Source organism: Nomascus leucogenys, chromosome 4, assembly GCF_006542625.1.
Source record: "Nomascus leucogenys isolate Asia chromosome 4, Asia_NLE_v1, whole genome shotgun sequence".
Lineage (NCBI taxonomy): Eukaryota > Metazoa > Chordata > Mammalia > Primates > Hylobatidae > Nomascus > Nomascus leucogenys.
The window spans coordinates 94,362,533-94,382,309 of record NC_044384.1 but is presented as its reverse complement, the minus strand read 5'-3'; the positions used below and the strand labels follow the sequence as shown (position 1 = coordinate 94,382,309).

Below are 19,777 nucleotides of genomic sequence, written 5' to 3'. Positions count from 1 at the left end.
TCTTTGAATGTGGTCATGACAGCAGAGGCCTGCAGTAGACTAGAGTCTATGTGGCAGCCATACAAGCTCTGGGGTCTAATATTCAACAAGGGTAGAGATGCTGCCTTATCAGACACAGTGATTTTGGATTTGACTCTGGATGCCTCCTTGAGCTTGGCTCTCCAACTGTCTTGGTGATACTTTGAGCTACCCAATATCCTTTCAATAAATTATTTTTCTGCTGAAAGTAGACAAGCTGTTTCTGTTGATAGAGCTAAGCTGTCGACTTGACCAAGTGGAGGAAAGTAGAGGATAGTGGGGACGTAATGTTAAGCCAACGCTGACGATGGCACTGCACAAAGACAAAGAACCAGGGTCCTCGATGACAACACTGTGATGGTGCTGAATCAACCAAACCCAGAGCTTGTCCTTCTGCACCTCTTTATTATGTGAGTAATGAGTTTCATTGTGGTTTAAGCCAGTTTGAATCAGATTTCCCATTACTTGCAGCACAAAGAATCCCGGTGGAGATAGTGCTTCATAAGCCATAGTTATTACCATCTACCCACCTGTTAGTGGTGTTGGGAGAAGTGAATCAGTTATTCCAAGCAAAAGATTTGCCTAGGGCCTGATAAATAGTGATCCTTCATGAATGTTAATTTCTTGTTAATTTTACCTGCAGTTGTCGGATACTGATGCGCAAGTCAGATTCATTAAATCCATATGGAATATTCCAACCAAGAGGACCAAATTTCTTTCTCTCTTGCACAAGGGCATGAAAAAAACAAACTCCAAACAGTAACTTCTCCCAGGCCTTTAATATAAAAAGTACACAACAAGAAAAAAATTCTGGTCAGATTCCATCAGTAAAATGAGAGGAATAGATAAATGATGTTTCTCACAAGATTCTGTGATCACATATCTCTACAAACTTCTATTTTAAAAAAATCCTATCTAAAATAATACTTACTATAAATAGTATTCATCTTATGATTTAATTCAAATCTCCAAAGCTGGACAAACCACAGTAATATTAAGCCTTGTTAAAATGCAAAAATGTTATCATTTTACCAAAGTATTGACTAATAATACTTTGGTATTACTTGTAGAGATTTACAACTTCAATACTTAAATGTTATTCTGTAAACCTGTTGGCATATGCTTGAGACTGTAAGTGCAGGGGAATGATTAACCATTATGATATGAATAAATCCCAATATGTCATTCATGACTTTGTGACTTTCCATTTGAAAATCATTTTTGAAACCATTGTTTATTTGATCTGCTTTGTGGCATCCTCGTGTCTGTGATATGCATGTTGCTTGGGCTTCTCAAGAAATCTGTGTCAGTGTTCCAGAGGATGGTCGCCCAACTCTTTAAGGTCCCCCCAAGTAAATCTCAAGTATGATACATAGCATGTATTTTAATTTAGAACATTTCAAACATAGCTCCAAATCCAGTGAAAGTCCATCCAGCTATTTTCATATAATGCAGTAGTAGACATTATTCTTCAATATTAAAATGCAAGTACACTATGCTTTACTGAGTAGATACGTTTTTGAAATGTTGTAAGTACATCAAAGCATATTCTAAATATACTAGATGAATGCTGTGGTGAAACATTTCATAGGGGAAGAACCTTTAGCAATAAGAACAATTATCTAATTTACATATATTTTCTACATATTTTTAAATAGTGGGTTTTCTTAAGGCAGGAACCATCCTTAAAATTCTGGAAAACTGAATGATCTCATTTGTTTCTGTCTTTGGACTTTATCTAGACTGGGTTCCTCCAAAAGTAGACCTTGAGAGAAAGATGCGGGTGAAGGTGGGTGTATGTGAGAAGTGATCCCAGGAAGCAGGAAAGGAGTAGGGAAAGGAAGGCAGAAAAAAAGGAAAAGTATCAGGAAGAATTATGGAAGTTGTTGCTGTGATGAGGACTCAGTTCTGCTGGGACAAGTGGTCTCTGAATAGTTGAAGGTTGCCCCTGGGGTTGATAATTTCTCCACATTTTTGGTCTATGCTTGTGTGTCTACAGGCCAAGAAGGCTCCTGTTGCATCAGAGAAATCTTGAGGAAAGAAAAGAAAGATGCACACTTGAGATAAGGTGCTATAGCCTATGAAGAGTCTGAACTCACAAAGAACTATCTTCTACAGTTGTGGCTGAAATTAGATATGGATCGAAGAGCTGTGACAAAGGACATCAGAGTAGTTTGCCACAGTCCTGTTACCTAGATATTTTAAAAACTAGATATTCTTTAAAAAACTTTTAAACATTAAAACATACTTTCTTAAAACATAACCCCTTCCTTTTTTTTTTTTTTTTTTTTTGCTTGTTTTTGACTAAGCCAAGGGGGCAATAGGATGTTGCCTTCTCTGCCTAAAGATGATGCCACTGACCTGCCATCAGTGAGGGTATGCATTTTAGTTTGTTTTCTATGACATAATGCTGTTTTGTGTTGACTCATTCAAACTCCTTAGCAAGGCATGTAAAGACTTCCAGTCTTGACCCAATATTCCTTCCCGTTCTTATTTCCTACCAGTTTAGCCAAAATGAGGTCCTTATTGCTCTTTCAACAACCTTGTCATAATAGCTGTACATATTAAACATACTTCTTGTGCCTACTTCAAATATCACTTCTTCCATGAAGCTTTTTTTCAACTCAGCCAAGCAGAGTTAATCACACACAAATGGAAAGAGTCAGATGTCCTGGGTACCAAATCCCACCTCCAACACTGGGCTGAGCTGTACAACTGATATCGTTTGGCTCTGTGTCCCCACCTAAATCTCATCTCAATTTGTAATCCCCACTTTTCAAGGGAGGGACCTATAATCCCTGCGTGTTGAGGGAGGGAGGTGACTCAATCATGGGGGCAGTTTCCCCCATACTGTTCTTGTGATAGTGAGTTCTCACGAGATCCGATGGTTTTATAAGCATTTGGAAGTTCTTCCTTCACTGTTCTCTCTCCTGCTGCCTTGTGAAGAAGGTGCTTGCTTCCCCTTCACCTTCCACCATGATTGTAAGTTTCCCGAGGCTTCCCCAGCCATGTGGAATTGTAAGTCAATTAAACCTCTTTCCTTTATAAATTACCCAGTCTTGGGTATTTCTTTATAGCAGTGTAAGAACGGACTAATTCAATGACCTCAATAATTTATTTAATTCATTTGAGCCTCAATTTCCTTATTTAACAAATAGATGTATGCAAATGATACCTACATTAGAGGACTGTTGCAAGGCTTATATATTTAAACTAACTGAAATCTGCTGGTGGTCAATAAATGTTTGCCCCTTTCCTCTCTTCCTTTCTTTGTCCTCCCTTAGTTCATAACACTATCATGGCTGTTGCGCGCAGTGGTTGCTAACTTAGTTGAACATGCAAATTTGTTTGTTTATATCATATGTTTTAATAATTTTCATTTTATTGTGGTAAAACATTTAACATGAAATCTACCATCTTGAATTTTTAAGTGTACAATACAGTATTGTTAACTATAAGGACAATGTTGTACAGCTAATCTCCAGAATTTATTCACCTTGCATAATTGAGACACTATTCCCATTAATAAGCAACTCCCTATTTCCCCCTCCCACAGTCCCAGGTAACCACCTTCTGATTCTATGAGTTTGACTATTTTTGTTACCTTATGTAAGTGGAGTAATACAGCATTTCTCTTTCTGTGACTGGCTTAGTTCACTTAGGATAATGTCTTCAAGTTTTATCCATGTTGTCATATATGGCAGTATTTTCTTCTTTTTAAGGCTGAATAATATTCTATGAATGGGCATTTAGGATATTTCCACATATTGGCTATTGTGAATAATGCTGCAATGAACATTGGCCTGCTAATGTCTCTTAGAGATCCTGATTTCAATTTTTTTTGGATACTCAGAAGTGAGACTGCTGGATCATATGTTCTGTTTTTAATTTTTTGAGAGTCTCCATACTGTTTTCCTTAATGGCTGCACCACTTTGCATCACCACCAACAGTGTATGAGGGCTCCAATTTTGTCCTTGCTAATACATGCTGTTTTTTGTTTTTTTGAAAATAGCCATTCCAGAAGGTATGAGATGATATCTCATTGTGGTTTTGATTTGCATTTCCCTGCTGACTAGTGACATTGAGCATTTTTTCATATATCTGTTGTCCATTTGTATGTCTTCTTTGGAGAAATGTCTATTCAAATCTTTAGCCCATTTTAAATCTGGTTATTCTTTGTTTTTTATTGTTGTTATTGAGGTGTTCCATATATATTTTGGAAATTAACCCCATATCTAATACATGGTTTGCAAATAATTTCTCCCATTCCTTAGGTTGGCTTTTCACTTTGTTGATCATTTCCTTTGCTGTGCAGAAGCTTTTTAGTTTGATTTGATCCCACTTTCTTTTTGTTGCCTATGCTTTTGGTGTCATATCTATGAAATTATTGCTAAGATCAATGTCATGAAGCTTTCCTTCTAAGTGTTCTTTCATAAGTTTTACAGTTTCAAATCTTACATTTAAGTCTTTAATCCATTTTGAGTTGATTTTTGTGTATAGTGTAAGATAAGAGTTAAATTTCATTCTTTTGCATGTGGATATGCAGTTTTCTCAATACCAGTTGTTGAAGAGACTATACTTCTCCCATTGTATATTCTTGGCACTTTTGTCAAAGATCAGTTGACCTTATATGTGTAGATTGATTTCTGAGCTCTCTATTCGTTTCCACTGGTCTGTATGTCTGACTTTATGCTAGTACAGGTTGAGCATCCTAAACCCAAAAACCCAAAATCCAAAATGCTCCAAAATCCAAAACTTTTTGAGTACCAACATGATGCTCAAAGGAAATGGTCATTAGAGCATTTCAGGTTTTGTATTTTTGTATTTGGAATGTTAACTGGTAAGTATAATGCAAATATTCCAAAATTAAAAAAAAATCCCAAGCATTCCAGATAAGGAATACTTAACCTGTACCATACTGTTTTAATCACTGTAGCTTTGTATTATATTTTGAAATCAGGAAGTAGCCTGATTTCAGAGAACAAAGCCTCTAGCTTTGTTTTTTCTCAACATTGATTTGGCCATTTAAGATCTTTTGTGGTTCTATATGAATTTTAGAGTTTTTTAAGATTGGGATTTTGATAGGGATTGCTAAATTAAATCTGTAGATCACTTTGGTTAGTTTGCACATTTTAATAATATTAAGTCTTCCAATCCATGAACATGGGATATTTTTCCATGTTTGTGTCTTCTTTAACTTATTGCATCAATATTTTGTAGTTTTCAGTGTATACATCTTTCACCTCCTCAGTTGAATTTATTCCTAAGTATTTTATTGTTTTTGGTACCATTATAAATGGGATTGTTTTCCTAATTTCCATTTCAGATAGTTTGTTGTTGGTGTACAGAAATGCAACTGATTTTTATATGTTGATTTTGTACCCTACAACTTTACTGAATTCATTGATTAGCTCTAACAGGTTTTTCTTTTGTGGAGTTTTGTGGTTTTCTATATACATAAGATCACATCATCTGCAAACAAGGACAATTTTACTTCTTCTGCTTTGATTTGGATGCCTCCTGTTTCTTTTTCTTGCCTAATTGTTCTGTCTAGGACTTCCAGTCTATGTTGAACAGAAGTAGAAGGAGTGGGCTTCCATGCCTTCTTTCCGATCTTACAGGAAAGACTTTCAGTTTTTCCATGGTTGAGTATAAGTTGTGGTATTTTCATATTGGCTTTTATTATGTTGAGGTAATTTTCTTCTATTCCTCATTTGTTAAGAGTTGTTTTTTGGTTTTGTTTTGTTTCTTCCTGAGACGGAGTCTTGCTCTGTTGCCCAGGCTGAAGTGCAGTGGCACGATCTCAGCTACTGCACCCTCCACCTCACAGGCTCAAGCAATTCTCCTGCCTCTTCCCGAGTAATTGGGATTATAGCCACATGCCACTACACCTTGCTAATTTTTTTTTTTTTTTTTTGTATTTTTAGTAGAGACAGGGTTTCACCATGTTGGCTAGGCTGGTCTCGAACACATGACCTCAAGTGATCCTCCTACCTCAGTCTCCCAAAGTACCAGGATTACAGGCATGAGCCACCATGCCCAGCTGAGAGTTTATATTATAAACAAGTGTTGAATTTTGTTGGATGCTTTTTCTGCATCTAGTGAGACGATCATGTGACTTTTATCCTTCTTCTGTTACTGTGTATCACATTAATTGATTTTTATAAGTTGAATCATTTTAGCATCCCAGGGGATAAATCCCACTTGGCCATGGTGTCTATATATATGATATGCTATATTTATGCTTGTTCTTGAGTCTTACTTCAAATTTAGTGAATCAGAATTCCAGAAGTAGGGCACTGACATCTGTAGCTTTAACAAGTCCCCCAGGTTTGTGGGGATTATGGTTGAGCTTGCCTTCCATAGGTTTCCTTTGACTAAAATGTCAGCTCCATAAAGATAGGAATTTTTACATGTGTTTATATATGTTCATTGCTATATTACCAGTTCCTATAAGAATGCCTTGCACCTAGTAGGTACTCAATAAATATTTACTGAGTAAATAAGTGAAGATACGGAAATGTATCCCTGCCCTTAAGGAGAATAAAGTGAGTACAGCAGACAGATCTATAGACTGATAACAAATGTCTTATCATTGCTAGGTAATTCAAACACCCAAGATATCAACAACCTGTGACTAAAAAGATCTGATTTACCTTTAATGGCCAAATGATGATAGTTCAAATTATTGCTGGCCTAATTGTCAGAAATTAGCCTTATCGAAAGGCATTCCAGCTATTTCTGGAAGCCTCAGTGGAATTTCAGTATGTCTACAAACCAGTCACCTGCAGAAGCTGGAAGGCAATGGTTTTCAAAGTGTGATTCCAGGACCAGCCACATCAACGTCACCAGGGAATTTGTTAGAACTATAAATTCTTAAGCCTCACCCCAGAGCCACTGAATTAGAGACTCTGGGGATGGGACCCAGCAAGATGTGTTTGAACAAGCCCTCTAGGAGAATTGGATGCACACTGAGAACCCATGTCACAGGGCATTTACATTCTTTTACTTCTCTTACCCCAGCTTTCGTTTGTTGGTACTACCACAGAAGTTGCTTGGTGAAGCCTTACCTATTATCACTGTTCATCACAAAAATGATGATACGTGGCAAGGATACTAACTTCATATATCCCAACAAATCCCAATACTTACGGTGCCAACGTGGCTTGCTCAATGTTGTAATACACAAGGAGTGAGAATGCTTCTTAACTCAGCACCATTTTTATTTGAATAATCTGAGTCCCAAATTAGCTCTGCTTGAGCTTAGAATCTTTCAAAATTTCCCTTCTCTCTTTCTTGCCCTCGCTGTTCTAATTGCAGGAGCTCAAACTCTGGATGGGGTTTGATCAGACACCATACTATCTTCTCCATTCTACTAAGCTCTCTTTCTAAATAAAACCACAAATTATCCTCTCTTGTTCTCAGATTTGCAAACAAAATTATGGCGCAGAACTAGGGTACACAGAAAGTATCATTAAGCAGAGGGAAAATACCTGACTTTCAAAGAATTTATTTTACCTTCAATATCATTTTTTCTAGCTCAAACATGCAAATATGATAAATGGCACATGTTGGGGTGAGGTCAGGGGATGATTTTCCCTCAGTAATGTTTCCTTTCATGTGCCCAATTAATAATGTAACATGCTGGACTTTTCTCCATTCTTGTACTCACTTGCTGCAGGAGAGGGGAGTGACCTACCTAACTGGTAAACTTGGGGAAAATTAACCAGATATGCTCAGCCCAGCTTCTCCCTTTTCTTTCTTAGAAGTGAGCTTCTTACAGGGACCTGGGTTTTCCTTTACTCTTCTGGGTGGATAAATTTGCTTAAGTTTAGGGCTCAGGAATATGAAACCCATTTGTTCACAGATATAAGGTATATCTTCCAATCTAGCCTATATCAATAATTAAGCTTATAATTTGGTTACCATATATTTATACTTTTCCCTGTTTCTCAATTGGTAAAAATTCAGGTAGGGAAATGAGTACTCTGTACTGGGACCCTTAAAGTCCCCAGTACTGTAAACAAAACTGTTTGAGGTGGATACACGAAAAAGCACTATTAATATGCTTAACATTATTACTAGAATTTAAGTTCCATAAAGGCAGATTTCTTTGTCTATTTTGTTCTCATTGCTTTATATCTACACTACATAGGAGAGGGCCTGGCACACATACCTGTGGAAAAACAATAAACAATGGGAAAATAGATTTCTACTCTCGGGTCCTAATCAAAAACATTACTGGGCTTTGGCTTACAAACTAAGATTAATTCATTCAACAAATATTTATTTCAATGTCTACTATGTGGGAAGTGGAGTACAAACTATATTGAATAAAATGGTGAACAAGATAAGTACAATTTTTGTCTTGTTAGGAAATGCTTAAAGTTTTAAAAACATTAAATAAAAATTTTATAAAAGCATTATTAAATAAAATTTTACACTTCCATATTTGATCACTATAAAACACATTTTAAAAGTTTCAAAAGATGAATATTACCAGTTCCTTTCCACGGCATCCCTTGAAAAACTCAGGATCAGAAACTGGATCAGTGAGATATGATTGAAGGAGATTCAGCCGAAGACCCGTGGGAGGTTCATTAGTCATTTTTACTCCATTCTGTAGAATTGTTACTGGGAACTAAGACAAAATAAATGGAGAGCATTATACAAGATAGCAAGTAGAGGCTCTAAAAGTGCATATACAAGTGGATTAAAAAACAGGCATAATGGAGGACTCCAGAAATATTTAAAAAACCTCTTAAGGTTAAGTATCTGAAGCTTGATCAAGATATGCAGACAGTTGACCAGGCGTGGTGGTGCACGCCTGAAATCCCAGCACTCTGGGAGGCTGAGGCGAGTGGATCACCTGAGGTCAGGAGTTCGAGACCAGGCTGGCTGACATGGTGAAACCGTTTCTACTAAAAATACAAAAATTAGCCAAGCATGGTGGTATGCGCCCGTAATCTCAGCTACCAGGGAGGCTGAGGCAGGAGGATCGCTTGAACCCGGGAGGCAAAGGTTGCCGTGAGCCGAGATTGCGCCACTGCGCTCCAGCCTGGGAGACAGAGTGAGACTCCGTCTCAAAACAAACAAAGAAAACAAACAAGATATACCGATAACTAAGTTAATGTACTGAACTCTTTAAGGGAATAAACATACTTTTGGAGATGGATAGCTTGTCAGCCAAAGCCTAAAGGATGAGTTACAGGTTTCAGAGGTAAAATCTTCACATATTTTTTCCAACATGGGCATCCAGGAGACTGCAAGGTGGCAATTCTGTAGGCACACCCAAGTTCCTTCTTCTATTGCTGCTTTAATCATTTTTGCTGCAATCGGTCCTTGTCCCTGTCCCAGTGAAATAGCTTGAAACTTATTTCCAGACATAGATTTATCATTTGCAAATTTCAGCAGGCCTATGAGAGGCACAAAAAAAGGGTCACACTACTTACTCTAAAATTATTAAAAAGTGCCTTATGTATAGGTGTTTTATCATGAAAAATTCTAGTTACGTTTCTCTGTAAATATCGGATTTACTCACTGATTTATAATCATATAAGAAATGAGTATTGAGCAAGATGTTTTATTTATAATTTCTTAAAGTTTACAGTATATGCACTTACTGGCCATAGGATCTGCTCCTGGAGATAGAACAAAAATTAAGGGAATGGTGCAATTTGAATCCAAGTAACTCTTTGTCAAATCAAATGGTGGAGGCTCTACAAACTTTTTCCCTAGTTTGTCAGTTACATAGTTTGTTATAGCTGGGGTTATCTGTTGAAGGGAAAAGATATGATCTTTAGAGCAACTTTTATTTCACATAACAGATTTGAATATTATTGAAAAACAACAAAGAATACAATTTGAGTCTAATGGTCAAAAAAAGCATGCAGCATCATAGACAAAGCACTAATTTCTCTAATAAATAAAAACTATATACATTTATAGGAGAAGACTATCCAAAAGAAAAATGGGCAAAGGAGACAAACTGCTTAGAGAATATGAAGTACAAATTGATCCTAAACATATGAGGGATGCTCAACGTCACTCATTATAGCAGAGATTGCATATTGTCCCACTTATTTGTCTGTTTGGTATTAGAACCCCAAGTTTTCCTGGCATTTCTTGCAGGTAATGTGGCCATGTGACTAAGTTTTGGCCAGAGAGATATAAGTAGAAATTATGTATGGATCTTCCAGATTATATTTTAAGGAAGCTATTTGCCTTCAACACTTTCTTCTCTTTTCGACATAGTGTTCACAAGCCAGCTTCCATTTTGCTGATGAGGACCACACTGTAAGCATGAAAGAACCTGAGTTTCTGGGTGATCTCAGGAGCTGAGCTTCCCTGTCAGCCCTTAATCATTTGCCTCTGAGCTGTTAGGAGAGAGAGAAATTAACTTCTATTTGATTTAAGCCACTGTACTTTAGGTCCCTTTGTTACAGCAGCTTCATTTATACTCTAATACTCATAATAAGAAAAATACAAATTATAACTATACTTAGATACCATTTTTAACCTATTGAATTGTTATATAAATGAGCCAAAGATGGCCTATGAGGCCATGATATCCTGATATTTGGTCAAATAGCAGTCTACATGTTGCTGTGAGGGTATTTTTGGATGAGATTAATATTTAAATTAGTAGATTTGGAGTAAAGCAGATTGCCCTCCATAATGTGGTGGGCCTCATACAATCAGTTGAAAGCCTTAAGAAAGAAGAAAGCCTGATTTCCCCTGAGAAAGAGGACCTTTTGCCAGCAAACTGCCTTTGGACTTGAGCTGCAACATCAACTCCTCCTTGAGTTTCCAGCCTGCCAGCTTACCGTGCAGATTCACCAGCTTCCACAATCACACCAGCCAATTCCTTTCAGAAAATCAAATCAATCAATCAATCAATCAGTTCCCCTCCCCTATTGTTTTATTTCTCTGGAGAACAGAGGGAAACAAGTAGAAGGCCTGAATAATATAGGCTTTAATTCCATTTAGTTTAACTCAATTCAATTCAACTTAATTCATAGACATTTGTTGAGCTTCTACCATCTGCCAGACATTGCTCTAAATCCTGGTGATATAGAGCAAAACAACACATGAATCTTGACCTCAAGAAGCTCATAGTCTAGTGGGAGATCCTAAAAAATAAGCAGACAATTACTGTACATTCTAATGAGGTAAGTGCTATGGTATATAAGCACAGGCTTCCAAACATGGCAGACAAAGCAAAAACCCTACATGTGGTATTGAAACAGTATCTCTACTGCCCATCAGGGAGCCATTCTGCAAAGTGCAAATAGGCAAGTGTTCCCAGATACAAAGCTATTAAGTCTTCGCCATGAACAAGGGAGGCTACTGGTGATAAAATAATGAATAAACCATTGTTTAGGGGTTCCAGGGACTTAAAGTGACTCTCTAGTGAGAGTCACTGTGTATGTCTATACATAGACACATATGCACACACAACTATCAGGGAAGAATGAGATGAATATTAACCAAGTACAAAGGTCTTTGGGAATCAGGGTAAGGAGTAAAACATTTATGTAGGCTTCTGTTTAAATCTACTCAGAGACAGGTGAGACTTTACTAAAATTGTAAAATTTTTTGTAAAAAAACGGAAGAAACAAAGGGACTATTGCAATCACTTTCAACACCTTCATATTTTTCATGGTATAGGTGAAGTGACTTACTGGTAAAGATTCTTTCCTCAAACAAACCTTAGTTAGACAGGCTCCTCTGAACCCCTTTTTCTATGAGGCCTTGTCTTCAAGAGCCCAGTTGTAGCAAGAATCCTGCTAGCCAGTTTAGTGAGAGTCCCCCACCCTCTACATCCGATCACCCTCCGTATCTGATCAAATTCCTCATACCCTGCCATCACCCAGGTGGTATCTCATCACCCTGGCCTGCTTTCAGCAAGAATTCTGTTAGGTCAGGGTAGCAAGAATTCCCCCTACCCTTGATGTCTCTTAGTAATTTCCCCCGACCCTGCTCCTTGACTATAAATCCCCAACTGTGTCTGCTGTATTTGGAACTAAGCCTGAGCTGTCTTTCCTACTGTGATAGTCTTGAACAAAGTCTTCCTTACTGCTTTAACATTTGTCGTGAATAATTTTGCAACTTTACTCAAAGTTTAAACTAGATGTATGAACATGGTTTTTTGTTTTCTTTCTATTACAAAATTATCCCTTTGTAATACTATGATCACCTTTCTTAAATTTGTGAAAATTGGTATCAGCCTACTTATCTTACCTTTAGAAAGATTTCTGTGCATGTTTGAACTAATAAAATTGTGACATGTACAAAATTTTCTGCCATCTTCTACTCTTAGCTATGATGTGGTTATAGGGATTGGATTTACCCTACCACCACAAACAATTTAAAAAACAGTCACAATTAATGAAACCACCATTTTTGCACAGGGGGCAATAGGTGGTGTAGGACTGTGATCACTGAGAAAAAGAAAACAAACTGAATGCTATTCTCTCAGCCTTCTTCTTGGAGGTATGCTAGACTGTGGAACAGGGAGAGTGATTAAGGCAGAGCAATGCAGTGACACTGAGTTGGGAAAACAAGAAAAAGACTACAAAGGGGCCAAGCCTGCTGGAAGTTGCAGAGTTCTAATTAGGATAGAACTATCCAGGAAGAGTTCAGAAATCTGCTCACAGTACCTCTGAATCCTTGCTGAACACTATGGTGTGTATGCATGAGACCAAGAAAAGAGCATCTGAGGTGCTGTAACCAGGAGATTTGGGGAGCTACCACTGTTCATGAAGGCTGGGACTCATTCAGGTTCCCAAAAGCCATAGAGAGTCCTTAGTGATCGCTTGGAGCATTCAGTAAAGGCCGCAGACGGGTGGCACTTTGGTAGAGCTAAACTATGCATTGAATAAAGGCTATTCTAGACCAGTCTTAACAAATCTTAAACAATATTTGAAACGAACAATTCAAACTTCAGTAATTTAACTACATAACCACAGAAGTTGACGAACGTTCTGTAGAAGGCCAGATAGGAAATATTTTAGGCTTTGTGGGACATATAGTTTCTGTTGCATGTTCTTTTTTATTTTATTATTTTATTTTTTTACGAGACAGAGTCTCGCTCTGCCACCCAGGCTGGAGTGCAGTGGTTCGATCTTGGCTCACTGCAACCTCTGCCTCCCAGGTTCAAGTGATTCTCTTGCCTCAGCTTCCCGAGCTCGAACTCCTGACCTAGCGATCCACCCACCATGGCCTCCCAAAGTGCTGGGATTACAGGCATGAACCATCGTGCCCGGATACATGTTCTTTTTAAGACAACTTTTTTTTTTTTTTTTTTTGAGATGGAGTCTCACTCTATTGCCCAGGCTGTAGTGCAGTGGTACGATCTCTGCTCACTGCAACCTCCGCCTCCCCGGTTCAAACGATTCTCCTTCCTCAGCCTCCTGAATAGCTGGGACTACAGGCATGCACCACCATGCCTGGCTAATTTTTGTTTTAGTAGTGACAGGGTTTCACCATCTTGGCCAGGCTGGTCTTGAATTCCTGACCTCAAGTGATCTGTCCTCCTTGGCCTCCCAAAGGCTGGGATTACAGGCATGAGCCACTGTGCCCAGTCAAAACTGCTCTTTAAAAATATAAAAACATTCTTCGTTCATGGGATGGACCAACGAGGTCGTGGGGCTGGATTTGGCCCACAGGTGTTTGTTGACCCCTGAACTAGCAGGACAGAACTCAACAATCTTTATAGGAAAATGAAATCTAACTCATCAACAATGTGATATTCACAATGTCCAATATCCAATCAAACATTATTAGACACGCCAAGAAGCAGGAAAATATCATGTATAACTAAAAGTAAAATCAGTCAATAGAAATAGATTCAGAAATGATATAATAGTAGTCAGTAATTTTAAAACAGTTATTATAACTGTGTTCAAATATTTAAAAGAAAATATTAGCAGATTAAAAAGAGAAATAGGATACACAAAAAGAACCAAACAAATTTTTGAGATGAAATATACAATTACTAAAATTAAAATGGGAAAGGGATTTGTAGCAGATTAGACAATACAAAAGAAGAAATCAACAAATGTAAAGATAGCAACAGAAACTACCCAAACTGATGCAAGGAGATACCAAGGCTTAAAAAATAATTAATAAAGTATCAATTACATTATATTACATTAGCATCACATTAGGTAATCTAATGTATATGCAACTGAAATCCTGGGTGGGGTGAAATAATATTTGAAGAAATAATAACCAAAAATATTCCCAAATTGAGGAAAACAGTAAACCCACAGATCTAAATCCAAGGAGCTCAATGAACTGTAGGCTGGATAATCAATCTGAGAGTTAAAGAATCAAATAACAATAACTTTAAGCCTAGCACTTCATAAATGGCAAATTATCTGGGTTGCAAATAGAACACATTGGTCTTTTACCTTATCAGGTCTTAAACACCGAAGAATTATTATTTTCTGTAGTTCATTTAGGTTCTTATCCATTGGTGCTGGAAATTTAGCATTATGTGGCTCTTTACTGTCATAGATTTCTCGCCATTCATATATATGTTCACAAAAATGTTGCCTAATAGAAAAAAGCTTAAGAATTATTCTTTTTATTGGGAAAAACTTAAAAGAGATTGTTGAACAAGGAGTAGAAACCAGACAGCTAGAGGACTATTTAAAAATCACTAAATTGAAGAACAAGTTTACCTATTGCCATTCAATGATAAATCATCAAATTTAAACAATTACCTGAGTCCTCTGAAGGCAGGAAATTCACTCGCACGGCAAATTTCCTCCCAGCTTTTGTCCTGTAGCCAAGTTGGATCAGGATTTTTCTCAGCACTTTTAAGACTTACTCCTCCAGTTAAAAGAAACATCAGTTCCTGGTATTCAATCTCTTTCCTTGCCCTGTATTCCCAAAATAAGGACTGTTATAAAATTGTTGATTTTAAAATTGAATGATGTCAACTTCTGCTTTTGTAACCTGGATAGAACAACTTAGACTGTACTTACCCACCTGCTGTAAACAACTAGAAAACTGGACAAAATTAATGAAACAACTGTTTTTTGAAGTTGTGCAATAGGCAGTGCAGGACTGTGGCCTCTGAGAGAAGAGAGGTGAATAAGGTGACCCCTGTTCCTCAGCAGGCTGCCTGGAGGCACTTTCTAGACTACAGAGCAGGGAGGTGTGATCAGAATCAGAGCTCTGCAGTATTGCTGAATTGAGGAAACCAGCATTAAGTTCTCCTCAACAGTATTGCTGTGTTGAGGACATCCGCATCGGGGAAAGCTTAGGTGACTGGAGTTTGTGAGCAGAGGAGGAAGATGAATGGAAAAGGTGAATGAATGTCTTAAAAATCTATAGAAGTGCTCTCTTGGTTCTATTGATAAATACAGCCAGGCGTTGCTCATAGAATTCTTAGTCACGCATTCTAAGAAGTGTGTTGTTAGGCGATTTCATCGCTGTGTGAACATCATAACGTGTACTTACACAAATCTAGATGGTGTATATGGTATAGCCTGTTGCTCCTAGGCTATAAATCTGTACAGCATATTACTGTACTGAATACAGTAAGCAGCTGTAACATAATGGCATGTATTTGTGTATCTAAACATAGAAAAGAGCAGTAAAAATATGGTATTATAATCTTACGGCACCGCTGTTGCATATGCAGTTTGTTGCTGACTGAAACATTGTTATGTGGCACATGACTGTCGTAAGGCATGCATCAGTAGGGTAAAATTCCAGGAAGCCAGCAAAAGAACATCTAAGGGGCTGTAAACTGAAAGCTCCCAGAGATCACACAAGACTAGGAAATATAAGTTATTGCCAACCAGAGTTGAGTCTTTGTTCAGCAGAGGAATTCAGGTCTCCTTAGTAGTGAAGCTAACACAGCCTTAGAGTAAAGGTTACTCTAAAACTACTATAAGAAAGCTTAAACACAAGTCGTCTTCTTTTAAGAGATGGTGTCTTGCTCTGTCATCCAGCCTGGAAGTGCAGTGGCACAATCATAGTTCACTGCAGCCTCAAACTTCTGAGCTTAAGTAATCCTCCTGGCTTAGCCTTCTGAGTAGCTGAGATTAGAGGTGTGGGCCACTGCACCTAGAATAAGTCTTGAAAAGATCAAACTAATCCAGTAGCAATTTAACTACCTAAAAAAGTGAAGTCTAAAGCTCTTTAAAGGAATACAAAATGTCCAGCATTTACCAATATAAAATTCACAGCATCCATAATCAGGAAAAAATTGGTCTTAGATATAGATGTAGATGTGAAAGAGATAATTTAGCCAATAAGAATGTTAAAATAGTTCTCATAAACATGCTGAAGGAGTTAAAGCAAAGCATGAACATAATAGAAGAAATAGGCAATATTAAATAGACCAAACACAACTCCTAAAAATAAAAATACATTATCTGTTATAGGAATAGAAAAAAACCTAAAGATAAAAATATAAAAATTGAGATATTTACTTATTTCTTTTCCAGATGTATAGATATTGAAAAGATTCATTACAAGTAGACCTACACTACAAGATATCTTAGGGGAAGTTTCAGATAATTGGAACTTTGGATCTACACCAAAGAATAAAGAATAATAGAAATGGTAACTTTGTGGGTAAACAAAGATTTTTTAAAAAAATAATTAATATTTAAGTGTCTGTAAAAGATAGTGTCAGGAATTTGGAAGTAATCACTCACATCCTCACAATAAGAAAAAAGCTGAACAGGCCGGGCGCGGTGGCTCAAGCCTGTAATCCCAGCACTTTGGGAGGCTGAGGCGGGCAGATCACGAGGTCAGGAGATCGAGACCATCCTGGCTAACACGGTGAAACCCCGTCTCTACTAAAATACAAAAAATTAGCCGGGCGTGGTGGCGGGCGCCTGTAGTCCCAGCTACTCGGGAGGCTGAGGCAGGAGAATGGCGTGAACCCGGGAGGCGGAGCTTGCAGTGAGCTGAGATCGCGCCACTGCACTCCAGCCTGGGGGACAGAGCGAGACTCCGTCTCAAAAAAAAAAAAAAAAAAGAAAAAAGCTGAACAAACTGAAAATCAGGAAAATCAGCAACTTTTCTTAGATGCATCAGACAACCGAGGTCATATGGCTAACTCACTACCTCCTAACTGTTAAGAGACAGATAAATACAGAGAATCCTAAATTACTTGAGCAGAAGCTCAGGTTATTATCAATAATAACCTTGAATGTAAACAAATTAAATTCCCCAATTAAAATACATAAACTGGCTAAATGAATAAAAAACACCCAACTATATGCTGCCTACATGAAACTCACCTCACCTGAAAAGACAGAGACTGACAGTAACAGGATGAAAAGAGATAACCACACCAATGAAAATCAACAGGAAGTAGGAGTAGCTATATTTACATCAGAAAAAAACAGACTTTAAGTTAATAAGTACCAAGAGACAAATAATAACATTATATAATAAGGGAATCAATTCAGCAAGAGAATATAACAATTATAAAAATACATGCACCTGGCCAGGCACAGTGGATCACGCCTGTAATCCCAGCACTTTAGGAGGCCATAGGCAGGAGGACTGCTTGAGCCCAGGAGCTCCAGACCAGCCTGGGTCACATAGGGAGACCCTCTATTTTAATAACAAAAATTTTTTAAAAGAGAAAACTTTTCAGCCGGGCATGGTGGCTCACGCCTGTAATCCCAGCACTTTGGGAGGCCAAGGAGGGCAGATCACCTGAGGTCAGGAGTTCAGGACCAGCCTGACCAACATGGAGAAACCTTGTTTCTAATAAAAATAGAAAATTAGCCTGGCATGGTGACATATGCCTGTAATCCCAGCTACTTGGGAGGCTGAGGCAGGAGAATCACTTGAACCTGGGAGGCGGAGGTTGTGGTGAACCAAGATTGCGCCATTGCACTCCAGCCTGGGCAAGAAGAGTGAAACTCCATCTCAAAAAAAAAATGTATATGTATGTATATATATATATATGTGCATCCAACACCAGAGCACCCAGATATATAAAGCAAATATTATTAGATCTAAAGGTAGAGGTAGACCCCAATAAAACGACAGTTGGAGACTTCAACACCCCACTCAGCATTAGACAGATCATCTAGACAGAAAGTCAACAAAGAAACTGCAAGTTTAAACTGTACCATAGACCAAAAAGACCTAAAAGACATTTACAGAACATTTCACAGTAGTTACAGAATACACATTCTCTTCATCAGCACATAAAACATTCTCCAGGATTGGCCATGTTAGTTGAACTAATATTAAGTATCTTATCTGACCACAATGGAATAAAAGTATAAATCAATAACAAGAGGAACACTCAGAACTGTACAAATACGTGAAAACTAAACAACATGCTCCTGAGTGACCAATTGATTAAAAAAAGAAATTAAGAGCGAAAGTAAAAAATACCTCACCCCTGTAATCCTAGCACTTTGGGAGGCTGAGGCAGGCAGATTGCTTGAGTCCAGGGATTTAAGACCAACCTGGGCAACATGGCAAAAACTTGTCTCTACCAAAAACAGAAAAAATTAGCCAAGTGTGGTGGCATATGCCTGCAGTCCCAGCTACTGGGGCTGATGTGGCAGGATTGCTTGAGCCCAGGAGGTTGAAACCACAGTGAGCTGTGATCATGCCACTGCACTCCAGCCTGGGGGACAGAGTGACACCTTGTTTCAAAAAAAAAAAAAAATTCCTGAAGCAAATGAAAATAGAAAAACAGCATACCAAAATGTATGGGACACAACAAAAGCCATGTTTATAGCAAGTTTATAGCAAGTATAGCAAGAGGCAAGTTTATAGCAATAAGTGCCTACATTAAAAAGTAGAAAGATTTCAAATAGATAAGCTAACGAGGCACCTCAAGAAACTAGAAAAGAACCAAACTCAAAATTAGAAAAAGGAAAAAAAAATAAAAAGCATAAAAAAATGACATTGAGATTAAAAAAATAGAAAAGATCAATGAAACAAAAAGTTGGTTTTTCAAAAAGATCAACAAAATTGATAGAGCATTAACTAGACTAAGAAAAAAAGAGAAGACCCAAATAAATAAAATCACGAACAAAAGGAGACATTACAGTTGATACTGTGGAAATACAAAAGATCATCAGAGACTACTATAAACAATTATAAACTAATCAATTTGAGAACCTAGAGAAGATGGGTAAATTTGTTGACACATACAACCTATCAAGATTGAACCAAGAAGAAATAGAAAACCTGAACAGATCAATAATGAGTAATGAGATTGAATCACAGTAATGAAAAGGAAATCAAGAAAGAAAAGTCCAGGACCAGATGTCTTCACTGCTGAATTTTACCAAACTTTTAAAGAACTAATATTTTTTAAAATTCTTCTCAAACTATTCCCAAAAATTGAAGGGGAGGGAATTCTTCCAAACCCATTTTACAAGGCCAGCATAACCCTGACGCCAAAACCAGATAAAAACACAACATAAAAAAAGTATAGTCCAATGTCTCTGATGAACATAAATGCAAAAATCTTCAACAAAATCCGAATTCAACAGCACATCAAAAATATCATACACTATAATCAAGTGGATTTATCCTAGGGATGCAAGGATTATTCAACCTACACAAATAATGTGATACATCACAACAGAATGAAGGAGAAAAACAACATGATCATCTCAATAGATCCAGAAAAAGCGTTTGATAAAATTCAATATCCCTCATAAAACTCTCAATAAATTAGGCATAGAAGGAAGTACCTCAACACAATAAAGGCCATATAAAACAAACGCACAGCTACCATATACT

The 19,777-nt window shown here is 37.6% G+C and overlaps 1 protein-coding gene across 1 annotated transcript in view; it reads right to left on the bottom strand.

The window, feature by feature from the left end:
* Positions 1–19,777, bottom strand: part of DNAH12 (dynein axonemal heavy chain 12) — a 246,885-nt gene that overhangs the window by 20,382 nt on the left and 206,726 nt on the right. The window contains exons 61-66 of the mRNA XM_030810168.1: positions 14,752–14,910; positions 14,437–14,581; positions 9,643–9,793; positions 9,182–9,435; positions 8,520–8,660; positions 656–793 (exon numbers count right to left, since the gene is read on the bottom strand). Coding sequence (XP_030666028.1) covers positions 656–793; positions 8,520–8,660; positions 9,182–9,435; positions 9,643–9,793; positions 14,437–14,581; positions 14,752–14,910 — 988 coding nt within the window. The remainder of the gene's footprint in view (positions 1–655; positions 794–8,519; positions 8,661–9,181; positions 9,436–9,642; positions 9,794–14,436; positions 14,582–14,751; positions 14,911–19,777) is intronic.